The sequence below is a fragment of the Scleropages formosus genome, chromosome 17 (assembly GCF_900964775.1).
Source record: "Scleropages formosus chromosome 17, fSclFor1.1, whole genome shotgun sequence".
Lineage (NCBI taxonomy): Eukaryota > Metazoa > Chordata > Actinopteri > Osteoglossiformes > Osteoglossidae > Scleropages > Scleropages formosus.
The window spans coordinates 12,873,950-12,892,526 of record NC_041822.1 but is presented as its reverse complement, the minus strand read 5'-3'; the positions used below and the strand labels follow the sequence as shown (position 1 = coordinate 12,892,526).

At 40.9% G+C, this 18,577-nt stretch overlaps 1 protein-coding gene across 1 annotated transcript; it reads right to left on the bottom strand.

Annotated features, from left to right (window-relative positions):
* Nucleotides 1-7,648: 7,648 nt before the first annotated feature.
* On the bottom strand, nucleotides 7,649-17,108 carry LOC108938433 (complement factor B-like). The gene is made up of 18 exons (XM_018758989.2): nucleotides 16,992-17,108; nucleotides 16,196-16,378; nucleotides 14,978-15,163; nucleotides 14,556-14,729; nucleotides 14,300-14,380; nucleotides 13,857-13,951; nucleotides 13,398-13,506; nucleotides 13,114-13,242; nucleotides 12,688-12,768; nucleotides 12,339-12,467; nucleotides 11,605-11,720; nucleotides 10,797-10,917; nucleotides 10,417-10,564; nucleotides 10,009-10,094; nucleotides 9,750-9,877; nucleotides 8,434-8,530; nucleotides 8,098-8,147; nucleotides 7,649-7,951 (listed from the first exon to the last, which is right to left on the bottom strand). The coding sequence occupies exons 1-18, from the start codon at nucleotides 17,050-17,052 to the stop codon at nucleotides 7,826-7,828; spliced, it is 2,100 nt and encodes a 699-aa protein (XP_018614505.2). The 5' UTR covers nucleotides 17,053-17,108; the 3' UTR covers nucleotides 7,649-7,825.
* Nucleotides 17,109-18,577: the final 1,469 nt, after the last annotated feature.

Genomic DNA, 18,577 nt, shown 5'->3' with positions numbered 1-18,577 from the left:
CATCCTGATGTGTGCCTGTGATTTGAGAAGCCATGGAAGGTATTTGACTTCACACAGAAATTCTTTGAGTGCATTGGGGAGTTATCTTGAGTATGGGAAAATAAAGAGGAAATTGTGTTTGCATATAATGCACCTAGTTTCATAAAATGGTTTCATTTGACTTCTAACAATGCAGAGACACCATCAGACCTAAAAGACAGATACCCACGCTATTAACGGTCTGCCTCTGAGTTATGTAGGCAACAGATGGTGTTGGTTGAACCAGTTCGTTGGCTTTCAATACAGATGTTATGAAAATTAAAGATACTCCTCGTTATACCATTTTTTTTCTTAGGGGGGGTCCAAGTTTTGGTTTTAATTGCTTAAGATTAGCCTTTTCCTTCATTAAGCAGTTTCTGAATGAGAATTCTGCAAGCAGTGACTGAAGAGACCAAAGAGTACATCAAAGGTGACAATTAATTACAGTGAATAAAGAAAAATAAATAAGTGGAACAATTGTTTACACAGAACTCAGTAATATCGCATTCATAATACACCTGTGCTCTCAGTATAGAGGAAGAGTAAACTTAGAAAACCTTTCTTCTACCATCAAAATGAGCCAAAAAGAGGTGAATTAGCATTCCATTACGTCATATGACTCTTGTCCAATCACAATCCGCAACACAAATACTGAAACATTCAAATTCTGAGCGGACTGAAATCTGGTAGTTCCATCAAGATCAGTATAATGATGAAATAATTTTTTTTTTTTTTTTTTAACATAAAGTTTATTCAGTTGACTGATACATGTAGAATACTTTACAGTTTTGACAAACAAGCCAGATGCTGCGAGCACCCACCAAATTGTTCTTATGGCAAATTTGGTACGAAAAACGCGCTCGAAAAACAAACATTCAAGTGATCAACCATATCATATGGAGACTTGTGAACGCCACCATACTCGTGTGGTGACCTTATTTCTCCATCACGAGCAGCTTTCTAAAGACAAACAGATGCTTGTCAGCTCACGAACGGCGTATTACGTTAATATATCTGATACAGTCCTCGAAACTCTCAGCGTTGCAGGTCTAATGGCGGAGAAGCCGCCAACTCTGGCCGCCATTTTGGAAGCGGGAAGCGGCAGGGGGCGTGCGCGTTAGTTCTCGCGAAGGCGCCCGCTGGCAGCGCGCTCTGAAGACGTGGTTGTTTGGGCGCTTCTGATAAATCCTGAGGTAACAGTCTGGCGGGAGGAAGCGAAATCAAAGCGAGCTTCCGAAGACGACAAGCCTTTAAATAATACACCTGCAGTAAGTGTTGGCTGAAGCGAGATGACTGGAACACGGCCTCGGGGAGCGCGGGCCTCCTTCCCGCCTTCCGAGTGCATTTGTGCCTCCGCTCCGGGGAATGCTGGGCTGTCAGGAGCAATCAGGAGGTAGGGCTCTCCTCGCTGATTGTCTTGTTTACACGGAAAGTGTATTAGAAGTTCTTTTTTTTTTTTTTTTGGCAAACGGTCAAGCAGCTTCTTTTTCTTTCACATTCTGAAGCACGGGATTAATAGTTTGTTGGACAATCTGGAAGGGAAGGGAAGGAGGCTAAGTCACTTAGTAAGTGTAAAATGGTTGGCGCGTCGGCCGAGGCACTGAGTGTTAAGTTCTCTGCTCGAGTTCGCCTTCAACATATTACATTATGACTGAATAATCATCGGTTTCACATACATTTCACACTCGTTATATAGCCTTAGCACCAGTCTCTTTCATTCGATTTACATGTCTTATTCACACTGTGACTGGGAACATGATCATCTCATCTGTGCTGTGTCCGGTCAGATCAGCTACATGATCATCATCATGTCGATAAGAAATGAACGGGTGACCGTAATCGATCAAAGAGTATCGAATAGGAAATGAATGGATGAGACCATCAAATAGAGCAAAGAAAAACTTGAGCATCAAATACAGAATTGAGCGTTTGAGGAGTTTGTACACACACACACACTAGAAAGTTAAAGCTGCAAGTTTGTTTCATCTTTCTAGTGTCAATGGTAAAGACCAAAGAAAAACATGTTGAGTGATTATCATAAGGTATGAGTCAAAATTTAGCTAAGGTGGTTGTTTCAGAACTGTTTCAAAGTTTTGTTGTGTGCCGTGTAAGTCACAAATACGAAATAGTTTTTCTTAACAAGTGGTAAAATTTCATTCAAAATGAGGCCTATAGTATGGCTCATGAATTCCAAAAGTGTAGAACTTGGGATTATAAGGACGAAGTTGATTAAAGGGTTGCTTAACATGATATGAGGTGGTAATTATGTTTTATAGTTTATAATGTTATATGCTTTATAAACAATTGTAACGGTCTGCCCGATTTTTGAATGGCGAGAAGAAAAATGGAAAGCTCTCTGGAACGCAGCAAAAGTTGATTTAAGTAGCCTCAGCTTTATGCAGCCAATTTTATTGACTGATTGTAACAACAAAAAAAAAAAAATGTAAAATATGTTTTGAGGCGTGAAAAATTGTTCGTTCGAGTGCGGTGTGAAAGTATGTTCAAGTAGTTAGTATGTCCTAACTTAATATGTTCAGAAAATGCATGATGTTGTGCCTTGACTTCATGTTCTGTTTAACCCGATGGAAAATGTTGGTAGGGAAACAAGACGCAAAGAAATTTGTTGACCTTTAGGATCATCCTGACACACCTCTTAAATGGGGACAAATTGTATAGTACAGATGGCTTTTGCGTTGGACGCAAGGGAAGTTTCGAGAGTCTTGCCACGCCTGATGACCTATATGTAGGCCTGTGAGCTTGCAAATAAAAGGAGGTAACGCAAATCGATCGGCGAGACACCCAACTGTCTTGGCTCTTCCATCGACCGATGTTGTGAAAAATCTCTACGTGTCTGAGTGTTTTGTACGCATCTCCTGCGGTTGATAGGTTTGGGGGGAAGAAAGAAATTCTTCCACAAGTTCGTGATTTTTCAAAGTTACATTCATACCGTAATATTGTTGGAATTCATGACAGGAAAAAGCTTTTCCCGATTTCTGCTTTTAAACAGAAGATCTATAGAACGGGTTAAACCTGTTTTGCTTAAATGGGCAAAAATTTTTCTTATTTTTTTTTTTCCCTTCTCCGGAAAAACTTGTAATTTTGCTGTACTGTAGCAGTCTTTATTACTGTGCTTGTTTTGCAAGTATGTGATGCTGTATGCAGAATTTAAGACATTTCTGAGTACTTTATTACAGTAATTCCTTAAGGTGAACAGAGCTCATATTGTGGCTTGTATATGAGGTTTCGGTTAAAGGAATGATGAATGGGTTCCGTAACCAATTGAGTACCTTTATTATACATTCATAATCCAACTCCAAATCAGTATTTTATATATTCCAATATTATAAAGCAGTGTCGTGAAAGCACTCAAACTGGACCCTTAATGTGTATGGACCTCAAGGGTAAGCATGAAATTATGCCACAGAGAAGTGAATTATGCAAACCTCAAGTGATGTCCTAGTGCTCCTGCATTAACTTATGCATTATTATTCATATGTTTTATTCCAACGGTACTAAAATTCACATCCTGCGCGTGATTGTGGCTGTTAAGAATTTTAACAGTTCTTTTTACAGACTCCTCAAAGTTATTAATCGGGGTCAGACTATGAGGTTGTGCTGAGGGTGGCGGAAGGGAGATAGGAATAACTTGCATTGGTTTTAATAAATTCACTGAATTATAGATATTCACAGAATATGGAGTAATTGCCTTTTCCTGCTGAACACATTAAAGAGCAGTTTACAGGAGCCACAAACAGCATTTGCTGGGCTCCCATTTACAGGACTCATTGTTTACCTGTGACTTAAGATTTTTAAGATATTGACAAATCCAACAAATATTACCAGTACATGTTGATGGATTTGCATCTAAATATTAAGGGGCCACATTTGGTTTTCTGGAACATTTGAGAGGGATGTCGCATCATTACACCCATGACTGTGGTAAGGGCTTCCCCTGTTATTGTGAAAGCACCATTATACAACAATCAGTGCCAACCACTGAACTGTCTTGTGACCTTCAGTGAACTACAAAATAAGCTCCTGATGCACATAGATATGTGCTGTCTTCACAAATTTGTTTACTGTTTATTTTTCTGCTGTAAACAACCTGCCTTTACTTTTATTTTTTAAGTATTACGACATCTAAAATGCACATTGTTTCATTTTGTTACCTTTTCTCTGAAATATCGAAAGGTTGAAGGGGAAAAAAAAAAAAAATTCTTGTAACTCAAACATCCCAAGACAAAATAAATCAAGACTTTTATAGCTTTTGAAACATACTAAAAAGTAAAACTTCTATGCTTGTATTTTGGAGTCCCAGAATTCATTATTATTTACTTGTGGTTGTTTTCTTATATCCTTTGAGTGTCATATGTCGGGGATGTTTTGACCTTTAACCTGAGTGTCTTCAGATTTACAGTTTTGCTTCAGAGCTTTTGCTGCTGTATGTGCCTAAGCCATTGTCCCAGGCTCTTTTCCTACATTTTTCATAAACTAGCAGACGGATGCGATGTAGTGTAACATGTAATTCACAAAGAGCATACAGATGTCAATCAGATTCCCATACAACCCAAAAAACTTTAAGCAAATGTTTAGGTATTATTTTAACCCTAGCTCTGTAAAACCATTCAGCAAAATTTAAAATTGCTTTTGTGCTGTACAACATTGGCAAGGATACAGCAAATTTGGTTAAGTTCACTTTTGCCAAAAATTAATTAGTTTTTATTCTTTCTTTGTGAATAGTCTTGTTTTGATCTTCCTATTCTCCAAGGGGTAATTTTAACATGAAGTTACTGCTTGTCCCTAGACTGAACCAGAGAGCAACGCAGCCTCTCTTTGCACCATGCCAAGGCTGCTAGGATCTGGAGGATTGAGGTTATGGAGAAGAATTGTTTGCATATAAGTGTGTAGTTCAGTGGTTACAGTCTCTATTTGCATGCTGTTCTTGCTACAGCAAATGAAATATATCATTTTGTCCTCCATCAGTGTGGCTCATCGCAAAATATAAGGAAGATACTGGTTATCTGGCAACATTATACAGAATCATATTTACATTGCTTGGCTTGTCTTTTGCATTATATGTTAATATAATGTTTTCTTGCACTGTATAAGGTAATGATCTGTTGAATACATGAGACAATATCGCAGCTTGGTATGACTCCAGGAAACCACTATTACGCTATCCTTTTCTTAGCAGAGTAATTTACTTGGTTGTAGCTTGCAGTTCTATAGATTTATACAGAAACGATTTTAGTTGAATACTTTTTTCCAGCACGTAATAGCAGCTCCCATTCTAGGATAGAAACCTAAAACTTTGTGGCTGCAAGTTGTGTACCTTGACTAGTATACCAGCTGCTGCCTCTCCTCAAACTGGTGTAAACAGTGTTTATAGAGTCTCGGTAGACTCGGTATACACAGAGGTTGTGCGCTGAAGCTACATTGCTACACAATTTATTCATAGCCAGCTTGTTTCCCCCCCCCCCCTACACAGGTTGTTGGAGTCAACGCCAGCCAATGATTCATTTCCTCCGACACATGAACATTTTTGTGTGAGTGTAACACTTGTATAATCTCCCACAAGGCTGCAGGTCCCACTGACAGCTGTACAGTAAAATTTGATTTATGTGTATTGGTTTTACAGTAAGCACCCCCCATGCTGATTTCACATGTGTAATTTAGTGTAACTGGGTGAGGTAGGTGTACCCGCAGGGCTTCCTCTCGGAGCAACGGCAGCCATCATACTCGCTTTATTTTCCCAGCCGGGCCAGTGAACTTCACTTAACCCTGGTGAGATGATGGCTGCTGCTTGAGGACGCTTTCCTCAGAGTGTTTGCTGAGATTGCTCCTCCATGTTTCTGACTGTTTTGGGTCTTCCCAGGCCTCGCTAGTGGTGCTGTTGGGCGAAATATGGGGCTCGGAGCAGGCGGAGGAGTGAGAGGGGTGCTGCCTCACTCGTACCTGGGTGAGCTTCGTTTCATTTTTTTTTTTTCTTTTTCTTCAATGACTTGGTGTCTTCTCTGAGAGCTGTGCCCTCCCCGTTTGCGAACGGCCCTGCTCTCTCCCTCGTGTGCGGCACTGCCAAACCATGTGCCTGCTTTAATGTCAAACTGAGATGGACGTATGCTAGATAGATTATCCAGCTTTGCCCTGGGGCAGAAGGATAATGCTGGGGTTGGATTACAGTGTGCTTATTGTAACTCATCCTTCCCGCCAACTTGTGAATATATTCTTCAATTTGTCTGGTTTTCTCATCTAATCAGAATGTTTCTTTGTTCATATACTTGGGTGTTTACCTGATAGCATGAAAATTGTATTATGTGTAAAATAAATTATTCATCTGTATCTTGGTCTTTGAAGACTGACCATACTTTACAATGGCAGTAACACACACGCACTGACAGTAGCCGCTTGTCCCGAGCGCGGTCACGGCGAGCCAGGGCCTAACCCAGCAACACGGGGTGCTAGCCTGGGAGGGGAAGGGACACACCCAGGAAGGGATGCTAGTCTGTCTCAAGGCACCCCTGGACTTGAACCCCAGACTTGCCAGAGAGCAGGACCTGCCCAATACTGCTGTGCCACTGCACCCCCGCAGTATTTTCAGTAACTTTTCTAAAATTTTCACACAGCCTGATAAAGATCTGTCACACAATATCAAAGTGCTTTGATTGCAAAGTGGGTTTAATATAATCAGCTCTTTATGCTTTACCAGTTCTCTGAAAATGAGTGTGAGTATCAGGGTTGTGGAGTCGGTACGTAAACCTTGGACTCCGACTCCAGTAACCCGATAATTGCTTCCGATTCCACAGCGCTGCCCAGTAGTTGCACGTTATTTTGGGGGTTGACTTATCCGGCAAATAAAGGCCTAAACCTACATTACACCTCAAATTTTTGGGGGTCGATTTATATGACAGCATATACGGTACAATTAGTCGGAGTCGGTACTTTTTTTTTTTTTTTTTTCCCCCCCCCGACTGCAGTAATCCAATAATTGCTTCCGACTCCACAGCACTGGTTAGTACATGTTGGAAACCTTGTTACATATAAAGTATAGCATTTTTCTTATTTCAACAACCTTTCTTCACCTGAACCAGTGAAAAAACCCAAAAGGAGTATTAATGTTCTCCGTGGTCACTACAACAGTTTTATTTATTTATTTTATTTATTATTATTATTATTATTATTATTATTATTATTATAATAAAAAAAGCAAATGTATAATTTCTGTCATGAAATTTTCCCCCAACACTGAAAGATATTTTGTTTTTATTGCAGAGGAACATAAAGTTTTCCAAGAAACTGGTTGGAGAGTTTGTACAGTTAAAGGTGTTTCAGTGAGCCGGAAATGTAGTCTAGTGCTTTAATCCCAGTTTGCTGCTCATGAGTTTGGGAAATGTTCATTAACCTATGGGATTTTCTGGAGAAGTCTTCTGCAAGTAATATGATTTCAGGTTGGTACCTGCATGGTCACAGTATCGGAGAACCTATTTCTAATCTAACACACCAAACATGACAGCATTGGACCTGCACCTTCCATGCTTGTGCTTTTGACATCTTGAAACCTTCCCAGAGGTGTAAAATACTGAATGAAGCTTGTTGGAAATAAAAGTGAAAAGAGCTTCCTGTTGAAGGGAGGGGGGAATCTTTATTTGGCATATGAAACAATGATATGTACCCTTGTCTGACCTTGTCAACGCATTAACTTTTTTCCATAAATTCTAAATATGAGAACATTCATATTTATTGATGATGTTGTTCTGGCATCACTTGTCTGTTATTGATAAATGGTCTGGACACCAAGTGGAGTTGGTTCTCAGGCGAACTGGATGTCTTCCCCAACTTTCTCCCTGATCCAAGGCATCAGTCTAGGCACGCTGGTATAGAAGCCTGTGGTACCATTCTTACAAATTACTGATGTCCCATAGCTGACAATCCCTATCTGTGGCATAGTGGAGAAAATGGCCCATGTTTACACTGTCCATTTTTAACATCATTACTAAACATGGTTTCCTCATCTAATATGCAAAAATTATACAGCACATTGTCCTCTCCACACAAAACTCTCTAGTGTGATGAACATTTTACCTGAATCCATCTTCCATTCTTCTTGATGACAAAAGGACCTCCAGAATCACCTGAGATGGGAAGATCAAATTGTCATTTAAATGAATGTTGCTGGTTTTCATTAGTGCCATATGCAAATGTTTTTGTAGGCATTAATACATTGTTACTGCATACATTCTGGTTCATGTAAAGCAAATATTTCATATATTATTCAATAATGTCTGCATTTTTGATGATGCTGTATTCAGTTTGCTTATGTGATACTTTTAAGTATGGTACTTTCCTGCTAACATCAAGCAAAGTACCTATAAGTTCAGGTGTACAGAAAGCAGTTGAGAGAATCTCGAGGTACTTCACCTGGGCAGGAGTCCACCCCTTCTCCTCTGGCACACAGTTTTTCCTCTGTTAGTTCAATATTGAAAATTTTTGACAAATCTTCACACTCCTCACGCTTCTGTGTAAAATGTCAACACCAGAACTTTCAAGAAGGTGTAACAGTGGAAAAATAATTTCATTATAAATTTTTTAAATTTCTTATTAATGCCCTTGGTTTTCCCTGTTGACATGAATGCTAAAACATCAATGGGTTTTACTGAATGATATTAGTCCATCCAGTGGCTTGTCTACATTCTCCAGTCTTTGAGGAAATATGGATACATTTTCCATGTTCACATTTACACTTAATCTTTTTACACATGGTTTTCTCCAAATAAACTTATGAGTTCATAGGATTAAACAGTGCATTTATCAGTGGAAATAGCAATAAAAATTATCAGGGATGGAAAAATTCAGCTTTTTTCTCTGCCAGCTGGATCACCCATGGAGAAAAGTTGGGGGGTTGTGTCAATATGCACGTATGCATGGATAGTCGGAATTGGGAAATGGATGTGAAAAGATCTAAGCTACCTGTGTTTGACAATCAAGTGACAAACAGCTAAATGAACACGCCACTTCTGCAGAGACTGGTTTGTGATGTCGCAAGATCTGAGGCAGCCAAGCACTTGAATATTCCGCATTCTGTAATTGATTAGTCTGACAATCACAGCTGTAACCCAGACTTGCAGTTGCAGTTGTTTTGGAGTTTGTGCTTGCCATTCTCTTCCTGCTGCAAGAATTGCTGCAGGAGTTTTGGATCACAAAGAAAATTGTGCGAGTGAAAGAAATCGATTTAACAGTTTAAAAAGAAAAACAAAAAAAAAAAAAACAATTCTAATGGGATTCAGATCGAGTAGTAACAATCAAGATTGGCTATGACGGTGAAAGTGTGGACTGCGTGCTGAGCGAGTGCATTTACACGATCAACATAATCTTGTTTTCAGTTTCAGATATTGTTGGTTTCTATGACCTTTCACCTATGCAAACAGCGTATTTGAACAGTCATGAGTAAAATTTTGGGAGAATTTGTTCTAAAATTTCTCAACACTTTGTCTGAAATAGCCCCATATTGCATCTCAGGGCTTCTGAGATTCAAAATTTTCATGGGGAGACATGCCCCCTGGCCCCCTTAGCTCTGCTGTGACTTTCACCTTTTCTCCCCATTTGTCTGCATTTTTATTGCTGAATTCTCTTACTTTACAGTTTCTTTCTACTGAAGTAATAGCTCATTAAATGTAATTAAGTAACGTATACAACATCTTTATGGTGCTGTGAGAAGATCCAAACTAAGGTCTTACCTTTATCCAAATATTTCCATACATCAGGTCAGTTGAGAGTTTCCTCCGATTATTAGTATGGCCCCATCCAGTAACAAATCCACTTATGGTCCTGGGGTCTGAACCACCGTGGCCAGTGAGAATGAGATCTGAAAGACATAGTGGACATGGTGGATATTACATTATCGCTGTCATTAATTTTCTGATTGACATTCCGCATTCTTTTATTCTGCCATGGAAGCTCCAAGTAGAAGAGGGACTGGTCTCGATCCTTCATTACCTTGATGAAGGCACCTTGAGGTCCAGTTTTGGAATGGGAGGGAGAGGACCTGAGAGAGGCCAATAGTGCAAGGCAAACAAACAGGCCTAAGGGAAATCGGTGTAAAGTTAAAATCGCAATAGAGACCCCATACTACAACATCTTTGCTTGTAAACATTTTTTAAAATTATTAAGCCAGATCATTTTTGTTATAGGATGGCAGTTTTAAACAAAAGGCCAAATATAGTGTTTCAGTGTATGTTTCCTATGGCTTGTGACTGGACAAGTGAATACTGCTCTGTCCTGAAGCATGGACAGCACTGGCTGTGTGTACAGGGATGAAATTAATGAAAACTTGGGTACATGAAATGTCAACTTGTACGTGTGCCTATATGTGTGTCTACAAGAATGTGTGTATGTGAGGCTTACCTAATTTTGTTGTTAAAGTTCAATTTCTTCTGTAGTCTTAGTAAAGCTATATCAAAGTGAAATGTTTCAGGAACATAATCCTCGTGGACAATGCATTTGTCAATTCTCAGGGCCTTAAGGTGTGTGTCCGTTAACACCCGTGTCACACCTACAATGTAGTGAATAACTCTTGTCAGTACTGAAGTGACTTTTCACATCACTCCAATTACATTTTCAGAAATAAAGTCTCGGAATTCAATATTAACATGACCGTTGTTACCGAAACATTTATAAACATGACAAAATTTTTCTGTCTGCTAACGCTGCATTGTTCATCTGTGTTCAACATTATGGACATTTGCAGAACAGATTTATTGGTGGTGTGATGCTTAGCAGTGAACCTGCAACAATGGTAATGTCTTCAGTTGGGCTGAAGTCTTCGTCATGTTTGTTAGGGACCACATGTGCAGCTGTTAGCACCCACTGTGGGGCAATAATGGACCCTCCGCCGATAAATGTCTCCTGCGGGAAGGAGACATCTCTCTTTAATTAGCACTGAGGCTTGTCTGCAAAAAATAAATACAATGCTCCAGCTGTAGTAGCCAGAAAAGCCTTATTTTTAAATAAACTGCTGAGTTATTTTCAATACATTTTGGGTAGGTTCAGATCTTGATCAGGTTTGGTGTGTGCAGTCATTTGATTGAAGAAAGATGATTAGATGGTCTACTTGTGTTAATGTGAAGTACAGGTAGAGTGACATTGATGAGTCATTGTTGAGCAACTCCGCTTTGGACCTCAGGGCTGCCTGTTACATGAACTGCTGTTCAGCCTCCCCATACTGTAAAAATGCGGGTAATACTATATGTTGTTAAAAATCTGTCAGCTCTTCTAGCAGCTCTGAAAGAAGGTGCAGATTTCTTGAAAGCATAGGAGTGAAGTTGTTGAGGAAGACTATCGGGCACGGTGACGGATTTATGACACATATCAGAGGGTGCCGAGCAGCCAAGCATGGCAGCCGTTGTACGCGCAGTATCTACCACAATGTCATTAATACGGCTCATCGACCTCGTGCCACAAAAGCAGATTTTGTGCCTTATGTTACTGTAAATTGTAGTTCCTTGTAGCTTAATTTGTTGTTCAGTTGTATTAAGAAAATGAAGCACTGAAAGGGAACTTCATCCTAGGGTTCACAGTCACTCCTGTACTTACTCTGAAGAGCACCAAGACCTGCCAGGGCCACTGGTGGTCTGTTGATATCATCCCACCAAAGACCCTCCCAAAGTTCTCCTCTTGGTGCCCTCTGACACCACACGTGGTGTTAGATTCTGCAGGACACGGAACACAATCTAAGGCAGTTCAGTGTTAGTTCGTTAATTTTGCTTTCTGGCTTTCCCCCCTATAAGACACAAAAGCTTCCTTCACTTAAATTTAACCTTTGCCCTCACCAGTCTTTTTTTCTTTACCCAGACTAAAGATGTGGAATAAAATAGGGCACTGTACTTTCCTTTGTTTCTAACAGTTTACAGACACCCCTTGACTTATGCAAATAGACCGATCTTCAACCCCTTATGTAAATCAAAATTTACGTATGTCAGATTCCTCCTCCACCACCGTTCAACATAATAACATTAATTTTTCCATTTGTTATTGCACCTTGACATTTCTTCGTTATAATTGTTGCTTTCATGCTGGCTGTTCCTTTCACGTGCTCCTTTTATATGTGCTGCATCTTTCACTATTGATTGAACGTATTTCAGATGTTTTGCATAAAATAAAAGTGCTATCCGTAAATGCGTATGCTGGGATTTTTTTTATGTAAATCCGGATTTACTTAAGTTGAATTATGTAAGTAGAGGGGTGTCTGTATTTTATATTTGCTTCCACATGTCACTGCTCTCAGTCTTGGGTTGGCCATACTGTTGTCATATGTGTGCATGTTTTACCTTTGGCCCTGATCTCCAGCAGTCCATCATAGTCGGGGAGGAAGAAGGCTCTGGGCTCCGACCGCTGAGATGCAAGCTTGTCCAAGCCATCCCTTCTGCTTGCTCCACCAAGTCCAATCACAAAGACATCTAGAGACTCATGTACATTGTTATCAGTGATTATATATGTGTATTCTTCACCATGTCAAAGCTGTCATTTTTGTGTTTTCATCAGCATAGGGACAGGATGGCTAAACCATCACACGGAAATTTGTCTTCGTGTCACAATTTGGTAAGGATGATACGTAAATTTTAATTAGCCACAACCAGCTTGATGTTCAAAGTGCTGCATGTAAAGATTTAGACTCACCCAGGTTGTTTTCTGGCTGAGGAATGGTGCTGGTCATGTTGTTAATGACAGCAAAAGGGTTGGGACCCATGTTGTGTCTTCCTGAATGACAGGAAGCAAAGAATCACCAGAATCATACTTATTTCCAATGCCTAGAAAACAAATTTCCTCATCCGCCCCGTTAAACTTTTAAAGATGATTTTCTAGATTAACGTTTGATTGTGTTTCCATTAGTTGTACCTTACGAGTAGCATTTTGTTAGTGCAAGTAACGTTTTATAGTTCTGTTTAAAATGCCCTTTTTGGCTGAACGTGTTTCTGCTACTGGCCATTCCATACGGTAACACGTTCTCTGCAGGGCAACTGATAGGGGAACAATCAACACACAATCCCACTTTGCAAGGCCCCACTTGTGTCATGAAGAGTGTGCTCTGTACTGTCCTTATACCATCTGTGATGAGGATGAGGATACTCTTTGCTGGTGCTTTTTGGGTGCCGGTGGGCAGCTTGTCCTTTATTAGCCTGAATGTCAGCTGCAGCGCTTCACCAGTGTTCACACCAGAACCATTAAGGAACTCTGGGATAGAGGATGGGTTTGAGTGTTACAAACTACCCGTTTACAAGCTAGGATGAGGGTGATAATTTTAAAGACACTTACAGATCATCCCAATGCAACATTAACAACCAACCATGCACTTAATGCTGTTAATGTCATAAATTACTTTGCCTCACCTCTGTATTCCTCAGGATCTGTTACACCTTGTAGGTTGTACTTCACGGTCCTGGCCGATGCACCAAAAATGATCACCTCCATCTTCCTTTTTTTGGAGAAACTGACAACCTGCACCACAGCAACCAGAGTCACATGCAGTCATTCACTCAGTGTTGGCTTCTCTGGTCATCTGTTTTTGGTGCGTTACACTGTGTTGACAGCTCTTGTACCCGTCACCCGTTCCCACACTCATCACCAGCTAGGCCTCGCTGGCACCAGCACAGACCTTCCCAGGACCTGTTCGTTGCTTGACGAGAGTGTGTCACGTATCGTGGCCGACACTTTGCCTTAGCATGTCACTTGTTCTGAGCAAAGAACACAGCTTGTTCTGTAGAATTGTTGAGCAGCTATGAGTGGGAGAAGGATGTGGACAGACTGTCATGACAGGGACAATGCTTCTGTGTCTATTTCTTCCTCACCTTGTTTCCATGCTGGTGCAGAAACAAAAGAGCTGTCTCCATGTTTTCCTTTCCAACACTTTGAGAAGCCTTTATTATGAAGTAAAGGTGCAGCTCTGGGAAGGGCAGATACCACTGCAGGTTATTTCTGGTGTGTTATTTCTGTGGTTTCTCAGAACTGGAGGAGATTCTGATTACTTGTATAAAGGTAAACAAGGTGGTCAACTGCATGTCAACCCTAATTTCCTGTACTGCAACCTGGAAAAATCATAACATTAAAAAAGGTTTTTATGTCATAAGTTTGTAACATCAGACATGGAATTTCAGTACGAAATCTACAGTGGAGAGAAAAATTCTAAAAATTGTTGAATGTTTTCTTATTTTAACATGTCTATCCCAGTCTGCTTTCTTGGTTGTGTAAAGTGAATAGGGTGGTGCTGTTTTCCAGTGCGAGCAAGAAGTACCTTGGTCTGGGTTAAGCAGAGCCTGTTCAGTCAAGGAGAAGTGCTCAGCTATCATCTGTGGATCATCGTAGACGTGTGGCCCTGAAAAGCAGTTCAATGAGCCAAGTAAAGAAAATAACTTTCCACTGCCTGCCCCACCCTTGCGTCATATACACATTTCATAGGAAAAGTAATTAATATCCATGCACTGATGAGGAACATGGTGTTTATGTGTGGAGCTGCACGTGTATCAGGCTCAGTGACAAGAAAGTGGCACCTTCGCACTCAGGTTGTGTTCCTGACCAGCTTCCATCCTCCAGACATGTCCTAAGTCTTGGCCCCCTCAGGGCCAGGCCTTTAAAGCACATATATCTGACCTGGTGCCCCTTGCTGAAGCGTGTACCCACTCTCTGTCCCCCTGCAGGCACACCGGGATTCCCGCACAAAGAGCCTGGAGGTAGAAAGAGACGGTCTCAATTCTTTCTGTGTTTACTTCCATAGTGGGACAAACACCCCGTTATTTTACACAGGAGAAAGAGGAGTGGATAACATAGATGGAGAATGGCGCGTGTAGTAAGATTACAGTTTACTTAGGTTTTCACAAAAGGCAAAAGCCATACTCGATGTTACGATAAAATGAGTACTTCAAATGACTGGTGTCTGGAGTGCCCACACCAAAATGAGGATTTGTTCTCTCACCACTGGTGTCGCACACAGCAGGGGGCGCCGTCCACTTTCCAGTAGGGAGGCAGGTTATGTTGGTGGCACCATAGAGTATGTAGCCTGGCTGGCAGTGGAAGTGGACGATGTCTCCCACTTGGTATTGAGCCTGGCGTGGAGACACCCAGCCATTCTCCAGAGTAATGGGACCACTGCACCAATAAGCTGGAGGACATAATGGAGAAAGAGAGGATCTACGTAATATTTTTGTTGAAACTAAAAGGTATATATACTCTATTGTAACACTTGAGATAATGTCTTTTAGACCTTGGATCCCTTAGACCTTTGGAACACATTTGCAGCTCTTTACCATTTACAAATTTATGAACAGAACACATTAAGCATTGTGACACTAGAATACTTAAGGGTTACTGTTATGCTTAGAAAATCAGTCATTGCTATTAATGTGTCCACATGTCAAAGGAGACTTTTTCTCTCCTCCTTCAATGTCACCTCTCATATCCATATGAAAATGGAAAGTAGCAGAACTATGGAATATACCAACAATTCCAGTCTTCATTGTTGTGGACACATTTAGCACATCTGAAGACCTTTTCTACATGTTTTGTTGGAACTGCTAAGTGCTAGTCTTTGGTGTGTTTCTTAACTGCTGGATCTGTTTTTGATTATTGATCCTAAGATGCCAGAGCTGTCAACTCTTTCTCTGTCTTCATCATCAACACAAAAGTTACTGTGCAAATTATGATTTTACTTTTCTTATGTTTAATAGTAGTCCCCTTTCTTGCTCTCTCCGTTGCCTTTTTCAATCAGAGTTTAAGGTTTTCTTCAATCACCGATGTTGGAATTGTTAGCATATAGAAAATTATTGATGTTCTCTCAGCCAATGTCGAATCCACTTTTCCTCTATTCTGGTTTCTCTCAAAGTACATTTCCACATAAAAGTTAAAAAGGTTAGAAAAAAGTATGCAACCTTGTCTTACTCTCGCCAATTGGAAACCTTTCTTCCCGAACAGTTTTAACCATGGCCTCCTGTTCAGCACAAGAGTTCATCTGGACAGCCAGATCTGGCATTCATGTTTCACACTTTTACATGCTTTAGTTTTGTTGGATGTATATAGCTTGATTAAACAAGGCTTCAACTGCTGTTTTCTTTACTAGTGAAATGGTAGCAGTACCTTTACGTACTTTACTCAGTGTTAAGAAAGTGACCAGACCAACATTTGTCCCAGTACTCACAAACACATGCCACTGGTTTCCTCACTGGGCTCCTGGTCCCATCCTCCCTGCACACCCTCCAGGACACGGGGGCTGCCCTGGTACCTTCAGGGCAGAGGTACTGCAACACACTGCCTGTGTTTCGCCCGCCCGAAAACTTCACTTGCCCTTGAGAGATCGCCACATTTTCAGGACATTTAATATCTGTGGGCCAGAGGGACAATTACATAAGGAAGGTGTTTTTTTTTTTTTTTTTTTTTTTTGGATGTTGCATTAGCATATTAAGACAGGTGCTACAACTAACCCTAAACACTGTGGAAAAGCATTGATTTTGCAAATCAGCATTCTTATCGGTTCATTTTTTGTACACTACTGTTTGTTGTTGTTAGGGAACAGTGTTGTTAAAATTTGAAGAAATATTTTTTTTTGGTGTTAAGATAATTTTCTAGTCTGATTTTATGGCGAATTGTTGAATACCATTTCTGTTGCATGTTGCAGGATTATAGATCAAATGTTTATGCATTCTCAGAACTTAGAAAGGAGTAACGTATGCAAATACAAAGGAAAAGCCCTAAATGAAATGACAAGGTGGTCTTTAAGAAGATTGCTGTGCTAGATGGTACGATCATGACATTTATAAATTGCACGCTGCATTTGTTCACAAAGGCTGACAAAGTGAAATTCAAAACTTATGATTGTGTTTCATGAGTCTACACCAGAGATGAACAATCTCAATAAGTACTCCTCTAAGTTACAGCTTAATTCAGAAAAACTGCAGAGTGAAATAAGGGTGAAATAGCGCCTGCGCACTCCTTACCGGCCTGAACCAGTGCGAACGCAAGTACAGCGATGGTGGTAAACTCAGTAGTAACTGCCATGTCCTTGTTGTTTCGGTCCTAGTCTGATGCATTAGCCATGAGCAGAGAAGCGTGTGGACTTTACTCTTATTGATGATTAATGAAATACTAGGGGTCAAATGGTGCTTTTCTGTGGTGCCAAATCAGTTGTGATGGGTTCCTGAAATAGGCTGTGCCAACCTTGAAAGCTGCATAACATGAAATGCTCAGTTTGAAAATAGCAAATGTTAATTGTTTTGCCTTAACAATTTACATTTATTTGTTTACAATCAGCTTGATGGTGCAGTGAGTGCTACTGTTGTCTCCCTGCTTGGGCTCATTGGGTATTGGTTTGGATCTAGCTCTGTCTGTATGCAGTTTACATCTTCTAACTGTGTGTCTGCATAGGTTTCCTCCTACAGTTCAAGTCCACTAAATTGACCATTGTGTGTGTGTGTGTGTGTGTGTGTGTGTGTGGGGCTACCCAGCATCCTGTCCTGTACATCCTGACCAGCCCAACACCCTTTCTTTTGAGGATGAGTTCTAGACCACTGCAACCTTGACTGGAACAAATGGTTAACAAAAGTGTGGTGTAATGTGCTCCTTTTTCTTACCATAGTGCACAGTAGACTTTGAGCAATTTTACTTCAGTCACAGTAGTTAGAGAAAACCATAAATAAATGGTACCATATGTAGTTTATCAGTTACTTTTGTTGTTGATGTCTCTGTGCCATTTGGAAAGCAGTATCCTTTAAAAGTGACATTTCAGTCTTTAAGGATTCCAATCATGGCAGGGCAAAAATATCAAAATGAACAACAACAGCAGCAAGTTGAAAGACAGCTGCAACGTGAAGTCACATTTGACCGGGCGGAAGGCTTCCTCTATTTGATCCGTCACCTGAACGATTCTGCTCCAACTCTGACATTCCCTTCAGTGTAATATACTTTGATGATAAACTAGCTTAACTTTCATAGCATAAGTGAAAGGCCACCTGTTGCCGGCGAGTTCGTTCTCCTCCTTTGGCTGTCTTGTAGCTGTCATCGCCTTAATGTAATCTGCATCCAGCGCACACATGCTTGCACAGGCGCGCGCGCGCACACACACACACACACACACACACACACAAGGCCTTAATGAACATGTCAGAAGCTGGAGGTCAGCCACAGGAGACCTTGGCTGAGGCGGGTCTCGGAGCGAGGGCCTCTGCCCGTCAGCGCCGAGGGCGGAGGGCGTCTGCAACGCTTGACGTGTTTGCCCTGGACCTGTTACTGCTGGACCCGCCATGTTTACACTGACTCGCTCCGACAGCCCCTCAAACACGTCGAGCCTGAGCACTGGGCTTTCCCGTTAGGAGCGCTGTCGACTTCTCCATGGCCCAAAATGTCAGCTCTTTGATTGGCTTGAGTGTTTGTTTTTCTCCCTGTTAAGGCAGAGCTGACGGGAAAGAGTGTTTACTTAAAAGGAAGGACAAAAAGGCCTTGGTTTATTATTGGTTGTACTTGTAAAAGGCACTGCAAAGCTGACAGGAGAGTTGGAGACAGCTCTGGAAAGGTTTGCCTGGATGCT